This window comes from Lepidochelys kempii, chromosome 13 (genome assembly GCF_965140285.1).
Source record: "Lepidochelys kempii isolate rLepKem1 chromosome 13, rLepKem1.hap1, whole genome shotgun sequence".
Classification (NCBI taxonomy): domain Eukaryota; kingdom Metazoa; phylum Chordata; order Testudines; family Cheloniidae; genus Lepidochelys; species Lepidochelys kempii.
Window position 1 is genome coordinate 26,542,467 of NC_136392.1, and position 12,790 is coordinate 26,555,256.

The window sequence follows — 12,790 nt, forward strand, 5'->3', positions numbered from 1 at the left end:
GCAACTCCAGAAGGTCTGTATCCATACACTGTCTTCCCCTTTGGGTTGCACGGCACTCCTGCTACATTTCAACGACTCATGGACAAGCTGTTGCGACCCCATGGCAAGTACGCGGTGGCCTCTCTCGACATCATCACTGTATATAGACCCGACTGGGAGACGCACTTGGAGAAGGTGGAAGCAGTCCTGGACACCCTGAGGAAGGTGGGGCTGATGGCGAATCCCTCCAAATGTTCGATCAGGTTAGCTGAGGCCAAGTACCTCGGGTATATAGTGGGGAGGGGCATGGTGAAGCCCCAACTCAACAAGTTAGAAGCTATACAGAAGTGGCCCTGACCCCTCTGGAAAAAACAGGTCAGAGCCTTCTTGAGACTAGTGGGGTACTATAGATGGTTCATTCCCCACTTCGCCACCAGGGCATGCCCATTAACGGACCTAACCAAAGCTAGGGGCCCAGACATAATAAATTGGTCTGCTGCAGACGAAGGCGCTCTTGGGGATCTGAAGACGGCCCTGTGCACAGATCCCAGACTTGTAGCAGCACCAGACTGGGGGAAGGAGTTTATCCTGCAAACCAAAGCCTCTGAAGTAGGGTTGGGAGCTGTACTTTCACAAATGGTCGGAGACGACGAACACCCCGTCCTCTTCCTCAGTAGGAAGCTCCTGCCTAGGGAACGGAAGTATGCCGGAGTGGAAAAGGAATGTCTGGTGGTAAAAGAGGCCGTAGAAAGCCTACGCTACTATCTACTGGGATGGAGGTTTACCCTTGACCATGCCCCTCTGCAGTGGATGCACCAAAAGAAAGACAAAAATGTGAGAGTAAAGAGATAGTTCCTGTCGCTTCAACCCTTCCACTTCACAATACAACATAGGTCTGGAATCCAACATGGCGATGCGGATGGCCTATCAAGAGTGCACTGCTTTCCGACCCAAGTAGCCCAACCCTGTAGTGTTGAGCGGGGGGGAAATGGGATATGTGGTCAACCCATGACAAACAGCTACAAAAAAGGGAGGGGTAGTAATTAGACCCAGGGGATTAAAAGGCCCCTCCCTGTCCACTGAGGAAATAACCACAGGGAAATAAGGTTTAGGTGGAGAAGGGGTTGCTAGGGAGCTAATTAGGTTCAGCTGACTCCAACTGGTGGAGACCTTTTTAAACCCTCCCCAGCGTGGAAGGAGAGGGAGGAGAGAGTGAGAGAAGGAGGGAAGCTGCCAGTAGGCTAAGGGCAGCAAGCCACCGAACCCGTCAAGGAAGAGAGACTACACTCCCCCCGCCCCAGAAGGGAAGAAAAACAAACACAAAGGACGGATCAGGAAAAGGAATAACCGGACCCTATGTTACCTGTAAGGATTTACCTTGCCCAAGCCGATGTCTCCAAGGCTAAAAAGGACTGAGTCTGTTGAGGAGAACAAGGTACTTTGCCACATTGACTAATGCATATTTTCAAGAAAAGGAAACAGATTGGTCTAGTTGCTTAGGCATTTGCATTGATGGGGCCACATCAATGACGGGGAAGTATACTGGATTTGTAGCTCGAACAAAAAAGGTTGCATCAAAAGTCTCTTGGACTCATTGCAGCATCCACAGACAAGCCCTCGCAACAAATTGCATGCCTGATGGACTGAAGGAAGTGCTGGACAATGCAGTGAAAATGGTGAACTTCATAAAATCACGGTCAACAAATTCCAGAATATTTCACATACTTTGTGAAGAAATGGGTAGTATACACAACTGTCTGTTGACACATACTGAAGTTAGATGGCTCTCACGGGGCAAAATCCTTGTGCGCTTGTCTGAGCTTAGAACAGAAATCCTAGGTCCCCCCCCCCCCCCAACAGCCACTCTTTGCACCTTGCCAGCTGTATGGAAAATAATGTCTGGCTCCAGAGCCTAGCTTATTTAGTAGATATTTTCTCAAGAATTAATGACCTAAATTTATCTCTTCAAGGCCACAATATAACAGTTTTCAACGTGCAAGAAGGAGCTGAATCCATGATAAAGAAGTTTCAGTTCTGGGAAAGTTGTTTGGAAAACGATCAAACTGAGTGTTTCAGTAATCTTCATGACTTCCTGGCAGAACATAAATTTCAGTTGGATCAGTGCACTAAAACAAATATAACTACACACCTAAAAGGACCTTGCACAACTTTCAGGGAATACTTTCCAGCTATGTCAGGCGATGACTGGATTCGCAACCCTTTTGATGATACCACTTTCTCAACACAGATATTGAACACGGAGGAAAAAGAGAAATTGATTGAGACCTCCTGTGATTATGAACTGAAAAGGAGTTTCAGAAATCTGTCACTGATCAACTTTTGGTTGAGTTTAAGAAATGAGGACCCCCTTCTGGCAGAAAAAGCTGCTGCAGTTTTGTTACCATTTTCGACAACATACTTATGCGAGAAAGCGTTTTTCTCGTTTGCACATCTGAAAACCAAATACAAAAACAGACTTGATACAGAAACAGACCCGAGACTTTATCTTTGTCCAGTGGTTCCAGACCTCCAAGAGCTATGCAGAGTAAAGCAAGTGCATCCATCACACTGAGGAAATTTAAACTTAAATCCCTGGAAATATTCATTTTTAGGAGGGGGTTCACGAGATTTCACAATTTAGTGAAAGGGGTTTGTGGGCTGTTAAAGTTTGAGAACCGCTGCTGTAAAGTGAGAATTACAAGCACTAAGGGCAGGGTTGCTTATTTCTATTTAATTTTCTCTATTACTGGAAATGTTTCCGGTTGGTCTTTGACTTTGTAATAGTTGTTTGTGTGTTTGGGGTTTTTTTTGCAAAGAGGTGTTGCTGTTAACTGGGACTTTCCTAATGGTTTTCCTGTTATGCAAGCAATGTTCCTTTTAGTAATTCCTGCTTTAGTTCTGGTTTCAGAGTAGCAGCCGAACGAAGTGAGCTGTAGCTCATGAAAGCTTACGCTCAAATAAATTTGTTAGTCTCTAAGGTGCCACAAGTACTCCTTTTCTTTTTGCTTTAGTTCTGTATCATTTTCTACATTGTAAGTGAGTCTTGTCTGAAAAGCCGATAGAAGGCAGCAAGGTTCAATCCAAGGCTTCAGTTTTCAGAAATGCCTCCTAATTCTCACTTTCAACCAATGTTCCCTCTAATTTTTTACATCCATGTGCAGAATGAATTTTGTTATGTGCACCAATATGGAGGTGATGCATGGTGGGGATGGGGCTGAGGGGTTTGAAGTGAGGTAGGGGGCTCAATGCTGGGGCAGAGGGTTAGGGTGCCGGGGACTGAGGACTGTGGCTGGGGATGAAGGGTTTGGGGTACAGGAGGCGGCTCAGGGCTAGGGCAGAGGGTTGGGCTTGGGGTGCGGGGGGGGAGGAGACGAGGGCCCTGGCATGGGCCCAGGGACAAAGGGTATGGGGTGCGCGAGGGGGCTTGGGGCTGAGGGTTGGGCTTAGGGTGTGGGGCCTGAAGGCTCCAGCTGGGGGTGAGGACTCTGGGTGGAGCCAGGGATGAGGGGTTTGGGGTGCAGGCTGCCCCGGAGTTGTGGTGGGTAGAGAGAACTCCCCATAGCCCTCTCTGTGCAGCAGCACCTGGGCTGGGGGAGAGGCGCCTCTCCCCGCCGCAGCCCTGCACGACCCAACTTGCTCCCCCACCCACCCCCTACCTCTATGCTCTCCAGGCCCTGTGGCTGCGTGTGTGCACGGTCCTTGATAGCCTGCTGCACGGCCGCGCTTAGAGGGAACTTAAGCTCTCAACTAAAATAATAATAATTATAACACTTATATTAAAAATCCATTTGAAATTATTTAACTGATTTAAAAATTCTTACCCCTGATTTCTGGGGTCTTCCCATTGTGTGATACGTGTGTTGTGATTGACAAAATACACTCTGCCATTGCTGTCAGTTCTCTTTTCTAAGGAGAAATAAAAAGTGAAGAAATTTTAGTTCCAGCAAATTTACTCCTCACACTAACTGTGCTTAAAATAACCAATTAGCTGGACATCTTGTGGCAGTGTGTTTTCTTTAGGTGCTCTTGGCACCTCAATCTCAAATTTAACGTATCTGATTCTTCATCATCTCTCCAAACTCATCATTTCTTACCAGTTTCTCAGCACCAGAAATCTATTTTAATTCAAGTACTAGTGTAATGTTTTGAAGTGTACCATAACTTACCCTCAGCAAAAAACAACATTCAGGGTGTTCATCTGATATTCTTTAGGGACTTGTCTCACTTGTGTGTTTCTACAGCACCTAACACAATGGGGCCCCAAACACAAGTGGGGCTTTTGGGCAACAGCATAATATATTTACTATGACTAATTATAACAACAACAAACAATAATAATAATAAAAGTAGAAAAGCCTTTTCCCCCCCTCCCATTATTTTAAAAATAGGTTTCTTTAGCAGATGCCCAAAGAAAGATAACTTATGGAAGAACCAGATTTGCATTTTACCTTAATTTCTCTTACTTTTTTTGGTTGTTCTGGAATGCTCATGTAGATATTTCCCCCTTGTTTAAAAATTAAAATACCAATATTGATCTTTTTATTTTTAAATCAATCTGAGCCTTCCATCTTCAACAAAAACTATACTTAAAAACATCCACATATGTACAGTTATTTATTATACTATTTATTTTTCCATTGAGAAAGGTGGGAAAAAAAACCTACTTTTAGTTGGAGATGAAAAAAAGGAAGTGGTTTTCTCCACAGGAAAACCATTTTCCATCATGAGCCATTATAAATCCCAACTCCCTGGATTATTGCCATGGGACCTCAAATATAGTTTAACTGATTAATGGAAGAATGAAGAAACGTGCCCGGGTACACCAGACATGTATACAAGTACGGCAGAGTATGAATGTGAAAGCCGTTCCACTGTTAAAGTATGAGCCAAAACTGCAGCAAGAGAAAAATAATGTTTACACCCCAAGTAAATAAATATGGATGTTTATTGTCTCACACAGTTAAAATATGTTTAGGCACATATGCAAACACTTATACACACATTCTGTTGAAAATCCATTTCTCCTTTACTTAACACCAAGATTCAGTCTTCTGCAATTTGACAACGTTAGATAAGCACAGCATATAAGCGCCTCACTATGTTTTAGATGTTGCAGGAGAAAAACAGAGCCTTGAAATCAAGCCATGGCAGGTAATAAGCATTTCTGTCCAGCTTTATAGGAAACGCCTACGTGCAGAGGCATGTTTGTAAGTAGGTTATAAAAGTAGCAGAACTCTACTGTACACGGAGATTTGATTTTGCCAGGGGGAGCGGAGCAAACCAACTAATTAGCAATGTTCTTTGAAATACCACACATGTAGAATAAGGTGCCATGTGGGCCTGCCAGTTTAATGCACTGATATTTTGCATACATCCAAGACTAGAAATCCAAATAATGTTTGAACCTTTAAAAAATTGCAAATCAAACTTTTGAAATGTTATAAAAAAAATCCATGTCTAGATCTGCCAAGTAAAAGGTATTCAACCTTAAAATGACATCATTCTGATTATCATCTTGTTTTCCCCACCCCACCACCTGAATACAAGGCTTAGTCTACATTACAAAGTTTTGCCAGCATAGGTCTATTATTTAGGAGCGTGGGGAAAAAAAAATCATCACACCCCATCTGACAAAGCTATGCCAGCAAAACCCCAAGTGTAGACACAACTATGCCGACAGAAGAGTGCTTCTGTCAGCATAGTTCCTGTCATTTGGGGAGGTGGTTTAGCTATACTGGCAGGAGAACTTCTGTCACCTTATCAGCATCTCCACTTGGGCACTCTGCTGGTATAGCTAATCCACTATAGCTATGACGACAAAGTTTGTAGTGTAGACAAATCCTGACAACTTTTATATTATCTTTCAAACAAATTAATGCAATGATATTGACTGCTGAAATTATGCTGGAAATATTTTTAATAAGGGGCTGGCAGACCTGTACAAACGCTTTCAAGACCAACAAAAACTTTCCAAGCACTGGCTCTCTAGCAGAAACAAAACAAAACAATCTGTATGACTAAAATGGTTAAGACAGTAACAGCAGCAGGGAAAAGTCCACATTGTATGATAAGGACACTAAAAGAAAGTCAGTTGCAACTTAGAAGTGTAACAGAATAATACGGTGTACTTTTTTAATCTATTTATGGAACTGCATATACACCGTATCAGAAGCTGGTTCTTAAACAGTACTTTTGATTATTTTTAATAAAAAGGGAATTTAAATTCAGATTTCATAAAAGAAAAAAAAGCAAAGTACGATCAAAAACATTTGGTAAAAAAAATGCCAGATGTATGTATTAATGTTTAAGTTATGTTATAAAACACCATTTGAACAAGACTTACCCCATCCATGTGGCAGGGTGCCAAGAGGATCAAACTCTGTCTTCTGTGTGGGGGTAGCGTCTTGGTTCTGCAGATCACACACAAAAATGGTGCATCAATCATGACCACCCACCACCAATTTTCTTTCCAGACCTCTAATTTAACCATAACATCAGTCAAGCAAATGCATTCTTGCTAGTGCTACACAGGGCATCACACCCTCGAGCAACTTAATTATACAGACAGAAGTGCTTGTGTAAACACAGCCTCAGAATCCAATACATGAAAGCCTAACACAATCAGGGAAACACACTGCTCTGTTTTTGAGGCTTAACATGAGTATTTAAGTAGCTACTAAAAACCTACATCACCTGTCTTGCTAAACTAACTGCAAGCAGTATTTGGAGATGTCCAGTCAAAGTCTACCATTCCTTAGTATTTGGTGGATTTTGGATTGCTTAACTCCCCTTGTTTTCCTCCCAATCACATGCTATAATTGCATTTTACCTGCATAAAATCCCTCAATTGCTTCCTCTGGGTGAACTTCCCATACTAATCTTTGGCCAACCAATAGAAGACAGAACACAGTGAAGTGACTAAGATTTAGAATTCATTTAAGACTGAATACAAATAGAATTAACCTGAACAAGTCTCCAAACATTACCAGCATAAACAGCCACTACATCTGCTAGCTGGCCACAACATCTAAACCACAGCTGGTTTTGAACCATTTTCTCACCACTTTGACCTTTCTCAGTAAATCAATGGACTTTGCTACATGAGGAATATTTCACAAGATATATACAATACAGCAAACACTACCGTTTGTCAGTTATAGTTGTGCCATACCTAACAACAAAAAGCAAGGAAATAAATTAAGGTTACCAATTGTACATACCACCCTCTACTCCCACATCAAGAGAAACAAACACACAGCCACCATACACCTCAAAGAATGCACAACTTTAACTCTGGTATCCTTCAGGGCACAATCTTCTGGCAGCCCCTTGCCAAGCCCAAGTGTGTGCACCTTCACAAAGCTGTGCAGAAGGGATGCAGAAGAAGGGGAAGGAAGTTTGATCTGTTTGTAGTGGAGGTGGATGGGTGGAATTTGGGAGTGGGGGTTCTCCTCCAGAACACGTTTTTTCCTCTATATCAGAATAGACTTCTCACCCCGTATATGAACCTCTGGTTAAACTGTTGCATAGCTCCTTGAAGCTGACTGCGTTGAAGTTGCCATTGCTCATAATTCCGGACAGATTCCAATGTTGGTCGTTGCCATGTTGTCGTTCTAGTGAAGTGGTCGACATAATAAATTCTCCCCATGTTGTCAACTCGTCGCTCCCAGCTAAACAATGCAAACAAGGAGTCTCAACAGCATGCAGCACTCAAAGCCTCAGAACGATTTTAGAGTCAGACAAGGAGCAAGGCAAGCAGGAGATAAATATGGAATTGGACGTGGAGCTTTGTTAAATGAAAAGTTCAATGTGGTCAGTGCCTATCTCCCCCTTACAGCTCCTGCTGAAACAATCTAAAGAGCTAGAGAAAAGTGCTATCTAAAATGAGAGAATTATTCTCAGGGCAGGTCTACACTACAGCTGGGACTGAGTCTCTGAGATCGATCCACCGGCAGCCAATTTAGCGGGTCTAGTGAAGACCTACCAAATCGACAACAGATCGCTCTCCAGTTGACCCGTTATCTACCCCCGACGAGAAGAGTAAGGTAAGTCGACGGGAGAGTTTCTCCCATCGACCTCCCGCGGTGTAGACCCCGCGGTAACTCGAGTCCAGCTATATTATTCACATAGCTGGAGTTGTGTAGCATAGGTTGACTTACTGCAGTAGTGTAGACATAGCCTCACTTTGTTCCACAATACCACCATCTAGTCAGTCACCTACTTGCAATGCTTTTAAGTGGTGCTCAGGAGCTGCTTTATACATCTGGCTGGCTCTGGATAAGTCATTACTGTTGTTATACATTATATATTTGAGGGATAGGATGGACGCGTGAAGTAATTGCAGTCTACTGGTCTCTTTTAAAAAAAATTAAAGTAACATTGCTAGCTCTGGCTGCAAAACGTGAGATACTCTCATGCACTTTCTGGCACACTTCTAGTCTAACCTCAGAAAACCAAAAGAGTGCCCACATTTTACTTGGTTTCCACTTCATATCAATTTGAAATAAGTGACATTCATCAAAAAACTCAAATGAGCAGTGGTCAAGTATTGAGCAAGGTCTGGTGCAATACCTGTATTGATCAATACCTGATAAACTCTCTCCACTATATCAATGTAAAAGCCATAAAGTATAGTGCAACAGGTTGGTGTCTGTTGGGGGTGGGGGAGTGTATTTTCCCCTTTGAGATCAGTTCTCTCGGCAGTTCTACATTTTCTTGTTGTGTGCGTGACATGAGTGAGTGTGAATGTGATACGAATAAAGTGTGAAGGAAAAAAATAGTTTTTTGGTTAAAAGATGCAGTGTCCCCAGAAAACCAGGAAAAAGGACAAATATACAAATGTGTGCTCCTGTGTAAAAGCTAATGCTGTTGGCTGCTGGTCTATTAATGACTGGAAGAGTATGATTAGCAAAGCTCTGCTTAAGGTGCAGGTGTGCAGCAAGGTTAGCAGATGGGAACCTGAGCTTTGGTAACAGGATAGAAACCAGAGACCTCAGGAGAAAGAGCTAATCAGGGAAGCACTTATTCAGAGCTGACTAGTGAACATAGTATTTTTGGGGGCTAAGACCCATGTGCTGTTATTTGTGGTAGCCTTTGCTGTGGTTTTTCGGTTTTGGTTCCTTTCCCCAGAGCGGGGAAGACAAACAATCTATTTTCTTTTCCCATGACTGATCTTGAGCACCTTTTTTCTTTATTAAGCAGACACAGCTGCTTGGTGTCTGATTGTTAGTAAAACTTCCCTACTCCTCTTTTTCCTATACCTTCTCCCTCTCCACCAACCCTACACAACAGATACAATGCAGATAGCCATTTCTTCTCTCTTATTCTCCAAAGATTTAAAAAATAAAAATAAAAATCTGAGCCTCATGTCCAAGGCACCAGCATGTGCCACTCATATAGGGATAGAGATGGTCCAAAAAAGCACATGCAAGCTCTTAAGCGGGTCACAAAGTCTCCTGGGGTTTATCTACACTAGAAATTTAACTGGAGCTAGCCAACATGTTTATACCTGCTAGTCTGGACATTCCACTAGTGTTTGGTATTTACGTTAGGGCTCAGCTTAGTACAAACCACAAATGTGTGTGCCTTGGAATAAGTGTGTAATATCCAAAGTGTCCGCTAGCTCAAGTTAATTAATAATCAATTAACTTGAGCTAAACTATAGCCTAGACATATCACCAGAGGCTAGATGTCTTCCACAGACTCACCCTTGGGGAAGAGGTTCCGGCCGATCCCATGTTGTCCTTTTTTCAACATGATCTACGTAGTATACTCGACCATGCTGGTCCACCCTTTGCTCCCATCTAGAATTAAAAAAGGAAATGTTACTCAGCTTGTGTAGTAAGTGGAGTTCTTTGAGATGTGTCCCCCTATAGGTGCTTCACTTCAGGCGTGTACATCCCACGTGCCTTTGATCAGAGATTTTCGGTAGTAGTACCTGTTCAGTCCGTGCATGCGCCCTACACATTCTCATGCTCTTTGTCAAGAGCATACAGGGCTGCATGGGTGAACCATCTCAGCTCCTTCTCCGCGGCAAAGCCCCGTGGAGGAAACACTAAAAAAAAAGAGTAAGGAGACTGGGTAGTGGAGCACCCATAGGGACACACATCTTGAACTCCAATTATTGCACAAGATGAGTACCCTCTCCTCCTCCTTTGAGTAGTGTCCCACTGGGTGCTCCACATCAGATGACTTCCAAGCAGTATCCCCATCAGGAGGAAGGAGCTTTGGAGACGAATCTAATACCGAAGATATATGACTACATTATCAACTGCAGCATAAGTTCTAAAGGAATAAACTGTCACATAATTTTTGGAAAGAGTATATATCAAGGTCCAGATTGAAACCTTGCAGATTTCCAGCGTGTATGACTAATGCCACAGAGGTAGATGGAGAATGGGCTAGAACTCTAGAAGGAGAGTGGATACACTGACAAATTTACAGCAGGAGATAATACATCCAGAGATCCTTGAGAATCTTTGGGTGGAGATTGTGGATCCTCTGTTTCCTTCAATTGCTGACTGATCGAAACAGTTTGGGAGACTTTCTAAATGGTTCTGCCCAAATAGAAAGCTAATGCCCTTCTGAGATCCAAGGCATGGAGAGTAGCATCCTGATCAGTCCGATTTCGCTTTGGGACAAAAACTGGGAGATGGATTGACTTGGTTGATGTGAAATACAGAGGACACCTTACGTAGAAATTTAAGATAGGGTCGCAATGAAACTGCGTCCTTGAAAAAACTGTAAACGAAGGGTCCACCATTCAACCGCCCATTTCCCTGACTCTTCAGGCAGAAACAATGGCCAACAAGAACGGCACTTTCAATGTCAGGGGAAGAAGAGAACAGGTGGCCATTGGCTCAAAGGGGGTTTTCATGAGACAATTAAGGAGCAAGTTTAGATCCCATACGAGAGCACCGTTCCTAACTGGAGGGAAAAGGTGCATCAATTCTTTAAGGAATCTTACTTTTGTGGGATGAGCAAACACTGAGAATCCCTCAGTTGAGGAATAAAAGATTATTATAGCCACTAAATGAACCTTGACAGAACAGAAAGAGTCCTGAGTTTTTTAATTCCAACAAGTAAATCAAGGACAGCTGAGATGGGAGAGTGAACAGTGGAACGTTGTGATGAAATCTCCTTCATTTCTGAAGATAACACTTTTGTGTGGATGTTTTTCTAGTATTTAATAGTACCTTTCACACCTCTGCAGAACAGAAAGTCTCTATATCCAAGAACCATCAAACTCTGAGATGAGGAATCTCCAGGTTGGAATGAAGAGTCTGAACGAAGTCCGGAGATAGCAAATGGGGAATGGGCAGAAGACTCCATGCTGGACAAAAACCTAGACAAATTAGGTAAGGGTACTAGACTGGTCTTACCCATGTTGGAACAATCAATATGATTTTGGCTCAATCTCATTTGATATTGTTCAACGATCAGTGGCATTGGAGAAAATACATAGTAGAGACCTCTCCACCAAGGAACAAGGAAGGCATCCCCGAGGAAGTGAAGGCCAAAGCTTCCTCTCAAACAGAGCTTTTTGTATTTCCCATTGGCGGTGGCAGCATACAGGTCTTGAAGGGCTCAAGCCAGAAAAATGTGATTGAGAACCCCACAATTCCAGTTCCAATTCATAACCACAGGAGAAATGTCGGCTGGGAGAGTCTGCCATGGTGTTTTGTATGCCTGGAAGGTAAGAGGTTGAAATGAGGATGTGGTTGGCTATACTTCAGAGTTCCATAACTTATTTGCTTTGGAACAGAGAATGAGGAACCTCACTCCCCCATGATGACTGATGTAGATTAGTACTGAAAAGGAGCAAGTTTCCAGTGTCAGTACCAGGGGCTGAAACTGTTTTGGTGGATTCCATCTAGTGGATGTTGCTGGTACCAAAGACAATGACTGCTTTGGGGGTGCCAAAATAGCGTGAGATGCTTGTTTCTTCATCGGTAGCAAGGGAGCCTGGGTGACTTGTTTAGGTACTGAGTGTAGCATGGAGTCTGTAGGTACTGCCTTTCTGGAGGTAGAGGTTTAGACTCTTTTGTAGTATGGTCATTCTCGGGCAGTACAGAGGATGCCTTTAGTATTAAACCATGTTCGATACCGTGACCTTTGGAAGACTTCAGAGCCCTAGATACAGTACACCAAAGGAGTCTGGAGACTCAGCGGTACCCAGACCGGGACCTGAGATCTCCAACAGTCTTCTTCTGAGGAGACAGGCTTTTTTGATATAGGCGCTTTATGAGGAGAACTAGTACTCTTCCTTTTATGAGTCCTTCCAGTAATCTCTGACTGTCTGTCCTGCAAAGGCCTGGGTGAATGCGGTGCAAAGATTGACAAAGCACTAATCTCACCTGGAGGCCAATGTACAAGGTAGTTCTCTTGGCCTGGATTTGAGGCCATCACTAGGAGCCCGACTCTAATCTCCCAGGTTTTATTAGCTCTGCTTTTAAAGGCTGAGCAGATACACACTTCCCTCAAAAGTGTAGTATCCCCTAAACAGTGAATACACCAGGAATGTCCAACAGACTCCCAGCAGGTAAAGCAGCACCTAAATCCTGGAGATCCTGACATATCCTGGCGATGAACCCCAAGGATTAAAATAAGCATAAAACAAGCGTCACACAAAAAATAAAGTGCAAGCATAAATTAAAAAAGAAGTAAATAACTACATTAAACTAAACTAAAAACTAGCACATTCTAAAGCTAAACTTTGAGTGGTAGATGCTGTCATAGGCTGAGGTGGCTGAGAAGGAACTGAGGGTGGTTCGTCCATGCAGCCCCAGGTCTTTGGTACCGGGCATAAGGA

The 12,790-nt window shown here is 43.1% G+C and overlaps 1 protein-coding gene across 9 annotated transcripts in view; it reads right to left on the bottom strand.

Moving 5' to 3' along the window:
* Positions 1-12,790, bottom strand: part of ITCH (itchy E3 ubiquitin protein ligase) — a 116,967-nt gene that overhangs the window by 34,875 nt on the left and 69,302 nt on the right. For 8 of the 9 annotated variants that reach the window (XM_073309885.2, XM_073309879.2, XM_073309878.2 and 5 more), the window contains 4 exons: positions 9,687-9,782; positions 7,475-7,649; positions 6,323-6,389; positions 3,801-3,885 (listed from right to left, as the gene is read on the bottom strand). In XM_073309885.2, the coding sequence (XP_073165986.1) occupies positions 3,801-3,885; positions 6,323-6,389; positions 7,475-7,649; positions 9,687-9,782 (423 nt within the window). Of the gene's footprint in view, positions 1-3,800; positions 3,886-6,322; positions 6,390-7,474; positions 7,650-9,686; positions 9,783-12,790 lie in introns of those variants that run through there. The other variant, XM_073309884.2, reaches the window with a different exon arrangement.